At 44.4% G+C, this 19,085-nt stretch overlaps 2 protein-coding genes across 10 annotated transcripts in view; both read right to left on the reverse strand.

Annotated features, from left to right (window-relative positions):
* Positions 1-19,085, reverse strand: part of AUTS2 (activator of transcription and developmental regulator AUTS2) — a 1,126,706-nt gene that overhangs the window by 420,904 nt on the left and 686,717 nt on the right. The window lies entirely within an intron of this gene.
* LOC132233164 (RNA polymerase-associated protein CTR9 homolog) lies at positions 8,380-12,256 on the reverse strand. The gene has a single exon (XM_059693395.1). The coding sequence runs from the start codon at positions 12,186-12,188 to the stop codon at positions 8,703-8,705; it is 3,486 nt and encodes a 1,161-aa protein (XP_059549378.1). The 5' UTR covers positions 12,189-12,256; the 3' UTR covers positions 8,380-8,702.

The following is a 19,085-nucleotide window of genomic DNA, read 5'->3' on the forward strand; positions in this document are numbered from 1 at the left end:
TTTCGGAATATACCCTCCACAATACGATTTGGTACAGCTTTACATTTGTCATCTGAGTTAGGGAAATAGTAGATATGGTGAGGGCACTTCTGAGACCCTGTGGGCAGAGTGAAGATGGGAGGCATAATAGACCCCACCACCATTTGGAATTCCCGTGTGGCTGAGAAGAGTGGACTCAAAAGGACCTTTTTATGTGAGAAAAATCTGTTAAATACATTTATTTGACTCCAACATATAAAACAGATACAGGTGAAGCTGCTCTGGGTGACCAGCAGTGAGGAGAGGGGACCCTCACCTGTTCCTGTCCCACCTTCCCTCCCCTCTCCCCATCAGCCCTGGGTGATAGGGACCCCACATGTCCATGTCCCACCTTCCCTCCCCTCTCCCCCATCAGCCCCTGGGTGATTAGCATGAGGACAGGGGACCCTCACCTGTTTCTGTCCCACCTTCCCTCCCCTCTCCCTCATTTGCCCCTTAACACTAGAATGGGGCAAAACTCAGTAATGGGGAAGAGACAGGGGCCTGGAGTGATCTCTCTTGAACTGTGTGGGGTTTCCTCCCCCTGCCTTTTCCTCCTGGGTAAAATGAGAGGCTGATCTTGAGTGGATTTTAAGATCCTTGTTACTCTAGGATTCTCAACTCTCCTTACAAACTTTTACTTACACAACATGCAGTAACTACGAAAAAAATATATACATGGGTCAAAAGATAAACTGGGTCATTTAAGTCCTTGGACATGGCCATTTTCTAGCTTTTCCTCAGGAAGTGTTTCTCACTTATTATCATTCTAGTGATCATTATCATTATCATCTCTAGAGAGCTTGTAGGAAAGTTACCATGCCCAGATCTGACTTTCTTCTTCCTTTCCTAAACCTGGAAATTCCAGTTACACGGGCAGGATCAGTGAGATCTGCAGGAGACTAGACTTCATCCTTTTTCAGTAAATACAAAAATATTTTCAGTGACAGCCTCATCAGATATTTGTTCACAAATTTTAATTTGGCCAGCATATTTTGTAGTACTGATTAAAAACATTCCTAAAATTACCCAACACCCTCATCTGCCCAGTCAACACATGGTTTCTGCCACACTTGATTCCACTCAGAAGCCAACACTTTTCATCATTTTTCAAAATGTCCTGGCTGGTTTTCATAATGTTCACATCCACTCTCACCACCACTTTCAGATGGGTCATAACCGAGGAAGCCAAGGCCTCTCCCCTTGGCCACTGGCCAAATCGAGATATCAACAACTAGCTCCTCATTTGTTCGGGCGGGCGGGGAGGAGAAAGCCTGTCTTCGTTCCCATCCCTCCCACGGTACACGCCATAACTGTGCAATTTCCCACTCTGTAGCACATTGCCTCCCTTATGTTTCCAGCTAGCAATGGTGGCGGAGTAAGAGACTCGGTGTTCATTTTATTGAATCACCTATATTTAATTGGGGAAACGGGTAGTTGTAACTCTGTCAACAGGGCATGTTCAATTACATCGTGGAACCATTTTTCTTCAGCAGGCATTACCATCTGGTCTAAGCAGCTAAATAAGCACAGCTACGTGATATTATAGCTAATGGAATTAAATGTGGCACAAATATATACATGGCACACAGAACTCACATTTATCTCTTTGAAAGGATTTTCCTTGTTGAAACATAAGATATGTGGGTTGTGAGACCAGGATGGTGGCATGGTTGGCTGGCTTTACTGCTTTCCAAACAACGAAAGTAACTATTCACTCTACATCTAGGTCAAACAGAAGACTTTCCTATTTAGAACCTCAAAAGTCCCCCTTTCAACTGGCCTGTATAACCTTCTAGAACCCCTTTCCCCTCTGAGGGCCTGCTTCCTCCATTTACCCTGGGGTCATCCACACCTCTGGCCATCATACCTCACCATGAATCCAGGTTCGTCTTTATCCTCTCTCCAAACCCTTTAAATCTCTCATTCCACTTCACAGACATAAAGACCCTGGTGCACAATAGACACCCGATGAGCTGTGTTTCTTTCCAGTGTCTATTTTCCTTCCATTATGTTTCCTGTCCCAGCCTCTGGGTTGGGTTGTGGACTGGCCTCACTAGAAAACCGAGGTCTGCTCACTTCTGAGCCAAGGCTAACAGAACAAGCTATCTCAGCTCTACCGTCACGGATGCACAGATACCTGCTGTTTTTGTGACCTCATCCTTTCAACTTTCTTGGTAGAAGAGGACCCCAACTTTCCTTTGGGAAATGTCCTTGCTCCCACTTTCAATTTCTTTGGGATTAACTCCAACTCCAGTTCCAGGCTGGCTCTGACTGATTTACACCAGGAAGAGGAAAGGGTGATAGATGCTGCTGGAAGGCGCCTATGTGGGACTTGAGTTTGGAATCAAATCTGAGGAAGGCAGTACATGTAAGTACTTAGACAGGAAGGGCCTTGCGCAATATAATGTGAGCAGTGGACAAAAGTGGAACTAGCATTCAGCATGACCTGCCCGTTCATGGTCTCCCATGCTACTTACTGTTACGAGGTCCCCTAAAAGGGTGTTCCGGTGTCTGCCTGAGTTTGCTCTCTCCTTTGAGCACAGTGCCTCAGTCTGCCTGGGTGTGTGAACCAGGCCAGTGTCCACAGTGAATGTCTTGTTGGGGATGGAACAGTCTGCCTGCATGGACTCATCTAATAATCACCTACCCCTGCCTAAGTACTGTACCTACAGGGAGCGCATTGCACTGTGTGCAGCCTGTGTTAGCAGATGTGCCTGGAAGCTACCAGTTTGGGATTTCAGAAATGTTAATGGTGCTTAACATTTATTGTGCACTCGGCATTCTAAGTGTTTTAAATATACCCACCAACCCAATTAGTCCTTTTTATGATCCTATGAATTAGATTCTATTGCACCCTTTTCAGAGATAAAGAAACGGAGGCACTGAGAGGGTAAGTAACCTAGCTAATGTCTTCAAACAAAAACAATTAGAAGTGGTGGGAGTCAAACCCAGTGAGCCTGACTCTAGAGCCACACCCTTCTGCCACTACATTACACTGCCTCTCTCAACAAAGTGGCCTAATCTCTTTGGCTTGGCTCTCTTAGAAAACTTTTGACACTTTTTCAGTTGTTTTGTTCTAACTTACTTTGAATAGACACTCACCAGTAGAGAGGGCCACAACACGGAAACAACAAGAAATCATTTGACTTCCAGTAGGCATTCAATAGCATCTCCAAAACCTCTTTCTGTGAGGACTCTCTACCTGGGCGAAAGGCTAACAGGTGAGTGGTTGCCTTTTCTGGGTGCTCCACCTGAAAGAAGCTGGGACTTTGGCTACAGAATGCAGGGCATAGAATGCAACAGCCTGTAGAAAGGTAACAGACCATACCTTCAAGGCCCTTTCCAATAGTAACGATAGCCTTGTTCTTCCACTTCACCCAAAATAAAGTGCCATTCCAAGTACATTTGGCAAACGTAACAGCTGGCCAATTCAGAACACTTTCTCTTCAGTTCATTTTAGCAAGAATTTTGCCTCTCCCACAAACACGCTACAGTGCATATAAAAATTACCCCTACAAAGACTTTTCTTTTTTTGCCTTAGAAACAAAAGCTCGAGAGAGAACCAAGATGGCGGCATAGGCTAACGCCGGAGTTTGCTGCTTTGAACAACTACTTCAAAAGTAAAACTAAAAGACGGAAGGGACATCACCCAGAACCACAGGAACGCTGGCTGAGTGGAAGTCCTACAACTAGGAGGAAAGAGAAACGCATACGGACACTCAGAGGGGGCGCAGTGCTGAAGTCAAATTCTGAGGTGCGGAGTGCGCGGAGCAGGCTGGCGGCGGAGGGCGCAGTTGTTGTTTTCAATCAGGAGGGAGTCGCAGACTCTGAGCTCCAGATACAGGCGAGTCTTTAGGGACCCAGACTCAAACGGGAGAAGCGGGACTGTCTGGCTTCAGTCAGAGCGAGTGCAGCTTTCTCTCCGAGCTTCCCAGCGGGTGCTGGGACTCAGAGATGCAGAGCCCCTGGGGACAGGACTGAGAGCCGCCATAACTGCTCTCTCCGGCCCACCCTGTTGATCCTGTGCGACCCGCCCCGCCCAAGCCCTGCACAGAGGCATTTGCCGGATAGCCTCAGGCAAAGGCTAGATTAGCACCTCCCTAGAGGACAGAAGTTCTCTCACTGTTGACACAGCTGAATCTCATAGCCACTTGGCCTGGAGGTCAAACCCTCCCTGGGATTAGCTACAACAATCAAGGTTTAACTATAAGACTGCGAACAAGGACCACTAGGGGGTGCACCAAGGAAGCATAACAAAATGCGGAGACAAAGAAACAGGACAAAATTGTCAATGGAAGATATAGAGTTCAGAACCACACTTTTAAGGTCTCTCAAGAACTGTTTAGAAGCCGCCGATAAACTTAATGAGATCTACAAGAAAACTAATGAGACCCTCGATGTTATATTGGGGAACCAACTTGAAATTAAGCATACATGGACTGAAATAACGAATATTATACAGACTCCCAACAGCAGACCGGAGGAGCGCAAGAATCAAGTCAAAGATTCAAAACGCGAAGAAGCAAAAACACCCAACGGGAAAAACAAAATGAAAAAAGAATCCAAAAATGCGAGGATAGTGTAAGGAGCCTCTGGGACAGCTTCAAGCGTACCAACATCAGAATTATAGGGGTGCCAGAAGATGAGAGAGACCAAGATATTGAAAACCTATTTGAAGAAATAATGACAGAAAACTTCTCCCACCTGGTGAAAGAAATGGACTTACAGGTCCAGGAAGCGCAGAGAACCCCATACAAAAGGAATCCAAAGAGGACCACACCAAGACACATCATAATTAAAATGCCAAGAGCAAAAGACAAAGAGAGAATCTTAAAAACAGCAAGAGAAAGTAACTCAGTTACCTACAAGGGAATACCCATACAACTGTCAGCTGATTTCTCAACAGAAACTTTGCAGGCCAGAAGGGAGTGGCAAGAAATATTCAAAGTGATGAATACCAAGAACCTACAACCAAGATTACTTTATCCAGCAAAGCTATCATTCAGAATTGAAGGTCAGATAAAGAGCTTCACAGATAAGGAAAAGCTAAAGGAGTTCATCACCACCAAACCAGGATTATATGAAATGCTGAAAGGTATCCTTTAAGAAGAGGAAGAGTAAGAAAAAGGTAAAGATACAAATTATGAACAACAAACATGCATCTATCAACAAGTGAATCTAAGAATCAAGTGAATAAATAATCTGATGAACAGAATGAACTGGTGATTATAATAGAATCAGGGACATAGAAAGGGAATGGACTGACTATTCTTGGGGGGGAAAGGGGTGTGAGAGATTCGGGAAGAGACTGGACAAAAATCGTGCACCTATGGATGAGGACAGTGGGTGGGGAGTGAGGGCAGAGGATGGGGCGGGAACTGGGAGGAGGGGAGTTATGGGGGGGAAAAAAGAGGAACAAATGTAATAATCTGAACAATAAAGATTTAATTAAAAAAAAAGATTTAATTAAAAAAAAATAATAAAATAAAATAAATTAAAAAAAAAGAAACAAAAGCTCCAAACTGAAGTACAGTTTATACAAATGAAGGGCAATTTTGTTGGTCTGATAATTCTTATAAAGTCAAAATGTTAAACAAGAGACTCAAATTAGATCTAAAGATAAATTCTGTCTCCAAGCAATCCTTGAGTTTACTATAGTTGTTGAATGTCCCTCCTAATTTGGGGATTAGGGCTAAATACAAAAATAATTTTTTTTCCTAATTGGATTGACCAAATAAGTTTTCCAGAGTTCATGGGAACATTCATTTTCATAAAGAGTATCTGAAACACAGAATCCCATTATGGAGAGGCTTCATAAGGTATAAGGCGATATTCTTGGGGCGTGACCACATCATAATAAACTCTCTTGAGCACAATCTCTTTTTGTGACATGGTTGTACATTTATTGACTATGTTTCAGGAAACCAGTGTTTCACTAGACATGTCCTAACTGCCTAGATATTTATTTGGCCACATATATCTTTTTCTACTCTATAAATTTTTCAAACTGTGAAGTGTCTGATTGAGTCACTGTGGTTAGAAATTCTGTTTGTTTGGTGTCTGAGAGAACACCCAAAGGTGCCCAAACTATTAAATCAATTTAGTGGCTTGTACTCAGAATTTAAAAAAATAATGACATAGACTAAAAATGATCAGAGTGCATATGCTCCCTCACAATTCACAAATATTTGAAACAACACTCAATCATTTGGAATGATGCTTAAGTGAAACCAACAAGATTTTGCCAAAGTTATGGCAAAAGAAATGATCAGGGAATAAGACACCTGACATTGCTATTCTAAAATGAATATACATGGAATCTTGGTTTTGGAATGTTTGAAAGGGCATTCTGTATTAAAGGAGGCACTGTTGCCTATTTGCAGTCAAACATTCGTGGACTTGTATCCTCACTGCACCATCTCTACCTTTTAGAAGCTGGGTGACTTCTTCATTCCTCAGCTTCTCACCTATTCAACAGGAATGGTACCACCTATCTCACAAAGCTGAGAAGATAAAAATGATAATGCATTAAAGCACTTAAATGGTGCTTAGTATCTAGTCATTCACTTGGTAAACACCATCATGTTAAAATACACTAGCAAGGGTCCAACTAAGGCAGCTATTGTAAGGTGCTCACTGCCTGCACGCAGTTGGTGTCATGCTGATTCCTGGGGCTCCTTCTATCTCATCTTTGGGGAAGGCTGAGATGGACAAGCTAGACCCTGGCCCCAGGGCATTGACTCTGCCTCCTCTACCCATCTACTGCACCCACCAACTCACAGCCCCTGGCTGCTCCTGCAATGAGATTTCAAAATGGCCCTTCCACCTCTAACACGAGCATGCCCCAGAAAAGCCCCCTGCCCCAGCCCTTGTCCACGCTCACCATTTCTTCTTCCCACTTTGTTCCAAGTCCCAGGACCTCTGCCCACCCATCACTGCAATTCTGCTAGCTGTCTCATGTTGGATTCATATGCTGGACTACTTATTCGTGGAGGACAGGGACTTTTTTTTTTTTTTAAATTGCTTAAAGTATTACAAAGGGTATTACATATGTGTCCATTTTATCCCCCCGCCCTAGACAGTCCGAGGACAGGGACTTTTTAAATTTTATCCCCCTGTGGTATACAGCACACAACAAGAGCTCAATAAATGATTACTAAACAAATAAGCTCTTTTGATCTCATTCAAATAAGCTGCCCTAGTGATCCTAATAAATGCCATGATCCAAAATAAAGAGATTTAATATATGCTGGGAAGTCTGGCTTTTGTATAAATTCCATGATGGACAGTGAACTTGCCTCTTGGAGAATATTTCTATCACAAATGTGAAGGTGGCTTGCAGAGTAATAGCCAGGTTTTATGAACAACATGCTTCCTTCTCTACACAAATGTAAGGGTGCACAGATGATATTGAGGCTGAACAAAGAATGATCTTTTCTGACACCAGTGGCTTCCCAAAGATGATGCTGTAATGACCTCTGTGGCTTAATTTATAGACTGAGGCTCACTGAAACCCAAGTCTCAACAGGGCAAAGTCTATAACTGATTGCATATAGATGTGGAGGAAAATAAAAAGAATCTGACTTCATTTCAAACCTGCATCAGTCTCCATTTCACCTAAAGCAATATGAAGGTGTAATGGTTAATAAATGATGACAGTGCTTCGGGACAGTGGCATGAAAATCATAGCTAAGCAAGTCTTCAGATGCAAGTAAGGATAATTTGGTCTATGGATTGAATGAGAGATAATTTTATTTTATTCATTCATTCATTCATTCATTCATTCACTTTTGTCTGGGTTCCCAGGTAAAATAAAAGGTCCTTCAGGGCAATTTCCAAAAGGATTAGTTACTGGGACCAGTGAAAGAATGGAATGAAGATATTAATATAATTTATTAAGATATTTTGCATAGTGTTTTCTAGCACCTCTTTCCAAAGCCATCCATTCAGTAGACATTTACTCCTTAGGTGTTGAGTCCCCGGGACCTGGGAAGACCAAGAATAAAGAATAAAAACAGCCCTGACCGGTGTGGCTCAGTGGATGGAGCGTCGGCCTGCGGACTGAAGGGTCCCGGGTTCGATTCCGGTCAAGGGCATGTACCTTGGTTGCAGGCACATCCCCAGTAGGAGGTGTGCAGGAGGCAGCTGATCAATGCTTCTCTCTCATCGATATTTCTAACTCTCTATCCCTCTCTCTTCCTCTCTGTAAAAAATCAATAAAATATATTTTTTAAAAAAGAATAAAAACAGAGGAAATACACCTTCTGAATTTGGAGACACCTGTTTAGTTTTTAGTCAAACCTTCACAACAGCAGACACAGGGGGGCTCAGTGCCGGAAGCCGGTCCATCCTTGCTGCTTAACACAAAGAGCATGAGACTGCCAGTTTCAGTCAAACCTTGTAGGAATGGTTTAGCATCGGGTTTATCTTTACTGCAGTTTTCACATATGATAGGTGGGACTGTACCATCATGAAGAATAGTCACATTCTTCACTTGCACAAGAGAGTCAAATATTGGGCTCGAGCACAGGAAATGTCGCTTGGGCTTAGCAATATACAAACGGATAAAAAATATTGCCTTAGGAAAAATTTCACAACTGACTAAACATTTGAAACACTTTTATCACAGCTTCATATATTAAAAAAGTTTCCTCCAGAGATGCTTATTTATGAAATAAAACCTAGTCGCTATCATCTGACCCATGTTCTGAGCCCCGATCCGAGGCCTCATTGTTGGATCCCTCTGGTTCTGACTCGTTTCCGGAACCTCGGCCAGAACCCTCGTTATCAGATCCTCTCTCCGAATCTCGCTCTGACTCAGCACTCGGGGAAGCCGAGCCGGGGCTCCTCCCAGACCTCAGAGACTCATCGTCCGACTGTTCCGACCCCGAGGGCCTCCTCTTCCTGGACGGCTGGTCGCTGTCTGAATCCTCATCCGAACGCTGTCTGCGGGGCCCTCGGGGACTGCCCGCCTCACTGCCAGACCTGTTCCGGTTCTCAGCCGAATCGCTCTCGGAAGAGGCTTGGTCCTTCCGCGGCTCACCCTCCTCCGAGTCGCTGTTGCTGTTGCGGGCATGTCCTTCATCAGCGATCTTCAGGTTATCCTCATCCGAAGAATCATCACTTGATGATATTATGGCTTTGGATTTTATTTTTCCCTTCATTGAAGGAGGCAGGCGTTCTGGCTTGGGCGCCTTCTTCTTCTCTGCTCTTGGTGGGCGGCGCTTTTTCGGTTTGGGGCCATTTTCTGTTTCTTCATCATCAGATCCTTCTCCCTTTGTAGGTCTTCTCCTCTTTCTCTTCTCTCTCTCTCCACCCTCCTCTTCTTCGCCTTCTTGCTCACTACCACTGCCCTTTCTTCTCTTCTTCTTTTTGGATACTGGCAGGTCTTCATCGGTGTCATCATTGACAAATTCATCAAACTCTCCCTTCTTAGAAGGCCGTCCACCACCACTGCCTCTTTTCTTTTCTTTTGCCGCTTCAGTCTCTCCAGTAAACATACGGATGTTTTTGGTCTTCTCAACATACTGGGCCCGCTGTTCTAAACGTTTCTTTTGCTCTTCCTTCTCTCTCAGACGTTTCTCTTCCTGTTCTTTAAGAAGTTTCTGCCTTAACAGTTCTTTTTCTTGCTCTTGTTTGGCCCGCAACTCCTTCTCTTCTTCGTCTTGTTTGCGTGCCCGGGCCACATGGTATTGGGCCTGGCTCAGTAAGTCAGAGCACTGCCTGGCTTCTGTGGCAGCAGGGGCCAAATCGAATCTCATTTTATCTCCCGCTTTACTCAAGTAACTGAAGTATCTCTGTGCAAGCTCCAGTTCTTTCACAGCATTAAGCACTTCCTTTAGATTACTCTTCTCGTCTTTCAGGACAGAGGTAGCTAATCTTTGTAGGACCAAGGCCACATTAAACATAAGAACTGTATCAGTGGGTGCCACATGTCTAGCCTTCAGCAAAGTCTGTTTGCATTCCTGCAACTTGCCACACTTGAAGAGGGCCCGGGCCAAATAGAGCATAACTTCAGTGTTCTGGTGCTTATAGAACTTTCTGAGGCAGTTTTCATACATCTGGACAGCACTGATATATTGCTTCTGTTCCACATAGATGTGTGCTAGGTTCAGCCACACATCACTGATATCTGCTGTTGCTTCTCTTACTTGGGCAAATACGTCACGAGCTTCACGGAAATATCCTTTGTGGGCCAAAACAGCTCCTATTCCATTAGCCGCATACAGATTCTTCGCATCATTTCTGAGTACTTGCTTGTAGATGGCCAGAGCACGATCTTGATGGCGCTTTTCTTTTTCTCTATCTCGGGTGGGCTGATGCAAAGTTTGGAGCCAGACGTTGCCCAGGGCCAGCATAGAGTACGTGTCACTCTGTGTAGCCGGTTGTTTTAATATCCTCTCAAATTTCTTCTGGCCTGGACCCCATTCTTGTTTCACCAAATGAAGATTACCAATCAAAGACCAAGTATCTGGATGGTCCTGATTAATCTGAAGCACTTCCTTAAACCAATCTGAAGCCTCATAAAAGTTTCCTTTGTCTCGAGCCATGGCTCCCAGGCGCAGATAGCAATCAACATAGTTAGGATGTTCCCGTAAGATGTTCTTATACAGTTTTTCTGCTTCATGGAATTCACACATCGCCTCATACAGCCTGGCTAAATTGTAGGATGTTGTGACAGAAATGGCATTAGAATAATGTTCATCATGCTCAGCTTCAGCCTTTGCACGATCCAGTGATGCCAAAAAATATTTCTTTGCCTCCCCTAGATTTCCAAGTCTAAAATGGAGGGCACCCACATTATTTAGAATCTCTGGGGGGACATCGGCCTGTACTTTTTCCTGAAGGATCCGTGTTGCTGTTCCATAGGCTGAGAGGGCACCCTGGATATCAGTCTGTTCTAAGATTTGTGCCAGTTCAATCCAAGCTTCAACATCATCAGGATACTGCTCTGTGACCTTCTTCAAATGGCCCTTGGCAATGTCTCGTTTTTCTTGATCTTCTGAGGCAGCATACAGAGAGCCAAGAATTTTCATAGTTTCGTAATTATTAGGATAAGCTTTCAAAACTTTCTCAAAGCACTGAGATGCATTTTCTTTGTCACCTCGATAAATATACATTTGTCCCAAACCAAAAAACGGCAGCACAAAAGAGGAAGAGGCAAACTGTGTGGCTTGATAGTAGTACTGGAAAGCTTGGTCATAATCTTCCTGAACATGGAACGATCTAGCCAGCTGGTAGCAACTTTCTGCTTGCATAGCCTCCACTTCTGTGCTATGGAATGCATGGAGGGCCAAGTGCTGGACTTTACTGTAATCCTTTTTGAAGAAAAAGTGATTTGCCAAGTGGTTCAATACCATAGGGTTGCTAGGATCGATGGTATAAGCTCTGGAAAGAAGCTGGACACCATTTTTGATGGAATCAGCCTCTTTACTGTTGAGCTCTAGAACAGCCAGTCCAACCAATGCTCCTACACATTTGGAATTAAGTTCCAGGGCTCTGCTGAATGCAAGACGAGCTTTCTCCAGTTTGTTAAGTTTCACAAAGCAATGGCCCATTCCTAAACGAACTTCCGCTGGACATCCTGGGTTAGTACGCAATGCTTTCTTATAGTAAGCAAGAGCTCCCCTGTAATCCTTCTTGTTAAAGGAAATGCAAGCTTTACCAAGGAGGGCTGGAATATTATTCGGAGACTGGTTGAGTACAAAATGAAACTGTGCTTCAGCCTGATCCATTTTGTCACCTTCAAGTAGGCAGAAGCAGGCTCTTCCCAATAAATGGTCCTGATCATACATAATAACTTTATCAGCCATTGTATACAACAGGGTTGCCTGTGTAATAAGATCTTTCTTATTGTCCTTATTCTTTTCCTTCTGAGCCTGTTGTACATAGTAGGCTGCCAATGTATCCAAGCAAGTCATCTGGTCTTTTTTATGGTCTCTATAGTCCAAATTGCCATCGATACGTGCTGCTTCCAGCAACTTTACAAACTCTTCTGTTTTTCCTTGCTTGTAGTATTCCAGTGCCAAAGCAATCCATATGTGCAGCTGTGTGTGTTCCTGCTTCAAAATACTGATAACTTCATCTCCCTCCAGTAACTGGTCGAAGTCAAGTTCAATCACCTCGTCAGTGTCCCGGAGGGGAATCTCAATGGAGCCCCGCGACATGATGAGACCGAAGGGCGAGCGGGCACCTGGCCCCGCCGCTCCGCAGCCGCTGCGCCTGGCGTCTGCCGCGTCCGTCACGTCCGCCGCGTCCGCAGGTCCAGGGGTCCCCAAAGGTGTAGACAGAGTCGGCGAAGAAGGAATGACACGGAGACAGCGTTCAGTTGATAAGCAGCCTAGCCACGATCTCCAGCCAAGTTCTGGTCTGGATCTCCAGCGAAGTTCTGGTGTTAATTGTCTTGTTACATCCGTATTTATACCAGTTGATTTTAATCCTGTCAATTTCTATTGCAAAGGTTAGGGCGTTTCTTATCTCCATTCCAGGGAGTAAAGATTATGTAGCTTAAGCGTGATTGTTTGTAGTTAAAGTGATTAACTACCCGCCTGGCACTTAGTTAAGGAGTTTTATCCCCTCCCTGACTTCAGGGAAAAATCCCTACCTGGGGAAACAACCTTTCTCAGAGAGGTGACCTTGGTTAAACACACAGCGCTAAGGGGAGCAAACATATTAAGAACAGTATGCTATATACACCAGGTCCCTTGAAACATATGCTGTGCAGATGTTTCTTTCCTGCAGCGACTGTGTCAAGCAGCAAGGATGGACCGGCTTCTGGCAGCTCAGAACATACTTCCCATGTCCACAGCTCTTCCTGACTTCCACCACTGCTTCCTGTCTCGCCACAGTACATCCTGGCTCATGAAACACTTGCAAGTATTTATTTTTAAAATCTCACCAATTTAGCTGAGTGGAGACACTCCTAGGGAAGGAATGAGGGTCAGGTGCTATGAACATTTCCATTCTGGACCCTCACCTGTCTCCTTTCATTAAAAGAAGTGCGTATCTGAAATGGGATCGTTACCTTTGGTGGATATACTCTCTAACATTCCCCAACAACCCACAAATCCCCCAGCTTATTTAAATAACACAGAGCTCAAAGATGAAAGCTGTCTTCTGTTCAGGAGACATCAGTAAGGAGATCACTCAGGCCTCAATATTCCTTTCAGCAGTAACTCGATGCATCCTATTTTTCTGCACTTTATTATATCCCACCAGGTTTTATTTATTTAAATCCCAGAATCTTTTGCTGACATGGCAAGGCAGAAGCAGAAATGTTTCACAAAACTTAAATGAACCTGTAAGTGGACAGTTGTTCTATAAATCTTTAAAATGCTAGGTTATTCCTTGGAAACTGCTTTTACAAGGCCCTTCCATCTTGCTTAAAAAGAGGTAAAATACCCACTTTCTGTCTCAGCAGCACCAACTTGACATCAACAGGCACCTTTCATTGTCATGTAGAATAAACAAAGATTTCAAATGAAACACGGTTCTGCCGAGAGGATGATGGCAGGAGGATGTGTTAATGAGCAGGCAGGCTGTCTCACTTCTCTACACCTCCTGCAAAAGCTACACTGCCTGCTGGCATACCTGGGATCCTCTCACCTCCCCTTCAGCAAGCAGCCCTCGGGCAACTAGAATCCCTCTCCCTTGACTTATTTGGTCTCAAGGCCCAGAATGCTATACACAACTCACAAACCAAAGGCCTTGGGGATTAAGGATACAAGGATTGAGGGGGAGGGAGGCTAAAAAACCATTCAATCAACAGGCAATGCAAGCTTATAAGCCAGAGGCTCATAATTTTAAGGTTGTTAAGGTCATCAATGCACCAGCATAGCTTGATGCTTTTCTAAGCAGTATTTCAACCTTGGCCTCATCCTCCTGCCTAGTCAGTAGTCCCTGCTCTTTCTCCTTATACACTCTTCCCCATGCTGGGCTCCGCCTCCTCTAGCTCTTGTCTCTGTACTGTCCTCCTCACTGGCTTCCAGGCCCACCATTCTGTCCTGTGTTCTAGCTATGAATTAATTGTCTTCTTCTTCTGTCCCCCTCAACATTATATTATGGCGGGGCTGGGGGGAGGGGGGCTGGTTGAGTTCATTGGATGGTTCTCCAGAATGAAAGTCACTATGTGACATGCATAATAGATTCATAAATTATACAGGAGCCAGGAAGCCCCTACATAACCCTGAAAGATTTTAAAAATACCATAGTGGGTAAGAACAGTGATCCCAACAGCACCAGATTTTTATTCCACTGGTGTTTCTAAAGGTAGCAAGACACGATCACTACATTATAGAAGTCCCTAATTCCCATTTACTGTTAACTGATCATAGTTCAACCATGACCATCACAAGCTTAATCTTTTGGAAGCATACTGATTCAATCCAACAAAACTTGGAGCACCTCCTACATGCCTGTCACTGTGCTCAGCAATGGCCTTATGCCAATAAACCAGAGAGACTCAGAGCCCTCCTCCAACCACCGGGCAGTAATGACCCGGAAGGCGGGGCCACCATGTCTTGGGCAACCTTAAGTCAGGCAAGGTACCAGCTGGGAGAATACTTAGCCCTTGGTGCTCTGTGTCATCCCCCACTGGTCATTTCTGTAGGATGAGCACTGCTGGCACTAGAACCTCTGCCTGAGTCTGAGTCCTGGTTTCTCATTTACTAAACACATGACCGCAGGTAAAGTACTTCCCTGTTTCAGTTTCCTGAAGTGTCGATGGGAAAACCAGCAATAAGGGGTTCTTCTGAGGATTAAATGGGATCATACATGAAGTGTTTGAAATGATAGCTCACATGTAATAGGTGCTCAAAATATTAGTTGTTACTTCCTACGCAAGGTTTCTATAATGTTGTCAGAACAAGAAAATGTTTCTCCACTATTTGAATGAACATCTCTTTCCCAGGGCAAATGATGACTTCATTAAGATTCACAATCTGCATCAAGAGGTTACAACCTTGCCCTGCAGTGACAAGAAACATGAAAAAGGAATATACAAATGCTCTTGCAGACACACGTCCACACAACTCAGGAAAAAGGATCCATTTGTACAAAAACAAAACAAAAATACCTTCAGGAAGGGTTTAAAAAAACACAAAGAAGATAAACAAGGATGAAAGCCATGCCCAGCAGCAACCATTTCCAGTGTAACCTGGTGAGTTTTCAGCTTCAAACTGGTCAAGTCAAGCGCTCCCCAGCAGCGCTACCTGGGGATCTGTCACTCACACATCCAACTCCCTCCCGCTGCCTCTTCTCACACAGAGTGAGATGCCAGATACAGAAACGTCACAGTTCTCTTGCCTGGACTGGTGAGGGTCAAGGTGAAAGAGAGGGTGTGAGATATATACTGGGGAAACCAGGGACACCAGTAAGTGTGCTTTCTTGTGTCCACAAAAGACCTGCATTACAAAGTACCACATGGTTTTTCTAGCGACCCAATTTCAGTCTTTTTTTTTTTAATTAAATCTTTATTGTTCAGATTATTACATTTGTTCCTCTTCCCCCCCCCCATAACTCCCCTCCTCCCAGTTCCCGCCCCACCCTCCGCCCTCACTCCCCACCCACTGTCCTCATCCATAGGTGCACGATTTTTGTCCAGTCTCTTACCACATCTCCCACACCCCTTTCCCCCCCCAAGAATAGTCAGTCCATTCCCTTTCTATGTCCCTGATTCTATTATAATCACCAGTTCATTCTGTTCATCAGATTATTTATTCACTTGATTCTTAGATTCACTTGTTGATAGATGCATATTTGTTGTTCATAATTTGTATCTTTACCTTTTTCTTCCTCTTCCTCTTCTTAAAGGATACCTTTCAGCATTTCATATAATCCTGGTTTGGTGGTGATGAACTCCTTTAGCTTTTCCTTATCTGTGAAGCTCTTTATCTGACCTTCAATTCTGAATGATAGCTTTGCTGGATAAAGTAATCTTGGTTGTAGGTTCTTGGTATTCATCACTTTGAATATTTCTTGCCACTCCCTTCTGGCCTGCAAAGTTTCTGTTGAGAAATCAGCTGACAGTCGTATGGGTATTCCCTTGTAGGTAACTGAGTTACTTTCTCTTGCTGTTTTTAAGATTCTCTCTTTATCTTTTGCTCTTGGCATTTTAATTATGATGTGTCTTGGTGTGGTCCTCTTTGGATTCCTTTTGTTTGGGGTTCTCTGCGCTTCTTGGACCTGTAAGTCCATTTCTTTCACCAGGTGGGGGAAGTTTTCTGTCATTATTTCTTCAAATAGGTTTTCAATATCTTGGTCTCTCTCATCTTCTGGCACCCCTATAATTCGGATGTTGGTACGCTTGAAGCTGTCCCAGAGGCTCCTTACACTATCCTCGCATTTTTGGATTCTTTTTTCATTTTGCTTTTCCCGTTGGGTGTTTTTTGCTTCCTCACATTTCAAATCATTGACTTGATTCTTGCGCTCCTCTGGTCTGCTGTCGGGAGTCTGTATAATATTCGTTATTTCAGTCCGTGTATGCTTAATTTCAAGTTGGTTCCCCAATATAACATCGAGGGTCTCATTAGTTTTCTTGTAGATCTCATTAAGTTTATCGGCGGCTTCTAAACAGTTCTTGAGAGACCTTAAAAGTGTGGTTCTGAACTCTATATCTTCCATTGACAATTTTGTCCTGTTTCTTTGTCTCCGCATTTTGTTATGCTTCCTTGGTGCACCCCCTAGTGGTCTTTGTTCGCAGTCTTATAGTTAAACCTTGATTGTTGTAGCTAATCCCAGGGAGGGTTTGACCTCCAGGCCAAGTGGCTATGAGAATCAGCTGTGTCAACAGTGAGAGAACTTCTGTCCTCTAGGGAGGTGCTAATCTAGCCTTTGCCTGAGGCTATCCGGCAGATGCCTCTGTGCAGGGCTTGGGTAGGGTGGGTCGCACAGGATCAACAGGGTGGGCCGGAGAGAGCAGTTATGGCGGCTCTCAGTCCTGTCCCCAGGGGCTCTGCCTCTCTGAGTCCCAGCACCCACTGCGAAGCTCGGAGAGAAAGCTGCACTCGCTCTGACCGAAGCCAGACAGTACCGCTTCTCCCGTTTGAGTCTGGGTCCCTAAAGACTCGCCTGTATCTGGAGCTCAGAGTCTGTGACTCCCTCCCGATTGAAAACAACAACCACGCCCTCCGCCGCCAGCCTGCTCCGCGCACTCCGAACCTCAGAATTTGACTTCAGCACTGCGCCTCCTCTGAGTGTCCGTATGCGTTTCTCTTTCCTCCTAGTTGTAGGACTTCCACTCAGCCAGCGTTCCTGTGGTTCTGGGTGATGTCCGTTCCGTGTTTTAGTTTCACTTTTGAAGTAGTTGTTCAAAGCAGCAAACTCCGGCGTTAACCTATGCCGCCATCTTGGTTCTCCCCAATTTCAGTCTTGCAGTAGATGTAGAACTAGGCAAGGAACCTGTTTTCAGCTTGTCAAATATGGTCTCCTTAGAACCCATATCAAGAATGGAAATGTGGGCCCTTCAGCGCTAGCTGGAAGGAGAGCCGTGCACAGGGCAACCTCACACAGATGGTGCAGCTGAGATCCCTGCTTGTCTGTCCAATCCACGCTCCTCTTTCACTGAGTCTCAAGTGACAAATGGGACCCAGGTATTGATTTTATTTCACAAATAGTTCTGTAGCATATATCCATTGAGAGCTAACTTTTGTTTAATTAACCACTTAGCACCAAAGCAGTTCTTAGGACATTACATCTCATTACACGACTGAGTTTGCTTTATTTTCTACTAAACTTATTCAGCCAACTCTGTGCAGAACATCAACCATTTTTCCTGTTCTATCCCTGAACCACAGATGAGCCATGGAATCTTCAGTCAAAAGTTAATAGGGAGCAGGAAAGTACAAGGACATGAGCAGTGTGCAGCTTTAGGAAGAATGAGTACAGCGGAATAGGGGGTGGACCACTGTGGAGGCCAGACTGGGAGTCTAAGCCGGAGTTAAAGGAGCCATAACCATGACAGTGGCATTAGAATGAAAGGAAAGATCCAGACCCAAGATTCCTGGGTGCTAGCAAGGACATGGCTTTTTGACTGACTGGGTATGAGGGTCAGAGAGATAGAGGAGGGAAATGGACATCTGTGCTTCAAGCCTGAGACATTGTCAGGCTGAGCTGGTGAAACTTAATTTGGGAGAAAGGGGTGATGATTTCTGTCTGAGGAAGGTGTCCAACAGGTGGCTGGAGCTGTGGCTTTGGGGCTCCAGAGGGAGACGAGGAACAGAAAGGAGAAAGATGGGGATGAGGACATGAGCAGTGGGAGAAAAGAAAGCAAAGTGAGCAGCAGTTAGTGAGGAACTATGCTGGGCATGTGTTTGCTCACTAGCCTTACAACCCTCTGAAGGAAGAGTGAGAAAACATACTCAGAAAAATTAAGTAACGTACTCAGGTTTCCACAGCTGAATAAGTGGTGGAACCAGGATTTGAATTCAGGTCTATCTGACTCTTTTATCCAAGCTATTAAGTAACACTCTCTATGAGCAGTGGGCTTCTTAGACATTTGAGGGGAGAACTAGATAAAGACGTGAAAAGCCAGGGGATGGGAGACTCGAGGAGGAACTGGTGATGTGCCAGGCCGAACACTGTCATGGAATACTGGACTTTCAGATTGGAAAGCCATTGGTGGGCATTAAGGAGTGATTTTATTAGCACAATAGGGCATAATTACTCATTCAGGGGTTAATAAGAAAGGATGACAGCAAGTATAAAATTGTGTGACTTTGAAGGGAAGAAGCGACTAAGATGAAGGCAGGGTGTGTGTTTTTAAATTTAGAGAAAACTTGCTTAAGTGCCTCTTCTTTTATTTTTAAATCCTCACCTGGGGATATGTTTATTGATTTTAGAGAGAGGGGAAGGCAGAGAGAGAGAGAGAGAGAAAGAAACATTGATGTGAGAGGGAAACATAGATTGGCTGCCTCTCTTACGCTAAGCACCGAAGGAGGTAGTGTGTACAAGACAAAAGGAAGGAAATGATTGATGTGACGAAGCCACGAAGGAGACAGTGAGGGTTGGCTGAAGAACATGGTTTTGACCTTGAGAATGAACAAGGATGCATTTTGTTCTGACAGCAG

This window comes from Myotis daubentonii, chromosome 4 (genome assembly GCF_963259705.1).
Source record: "Myotis daubentonii chromosome 4, mMyoDau2.1, whole genome shotgun sequence".
Lineage (NCBI taxonomy): Eukaryota > Metazoa > Chordata > Mammalia > Chiroptera > Vespertilionidae > Myotis > Myotis daubentonii.

Coding starts and splice junctions, on each gene's coding strand:
- LOC132233164 (XM_059693395.1), bottom strand. CDS start 12,188: ATGTCGCGGGGCTCCATTGAGATTCCCCTCCGGGACACTGACGAGGTG.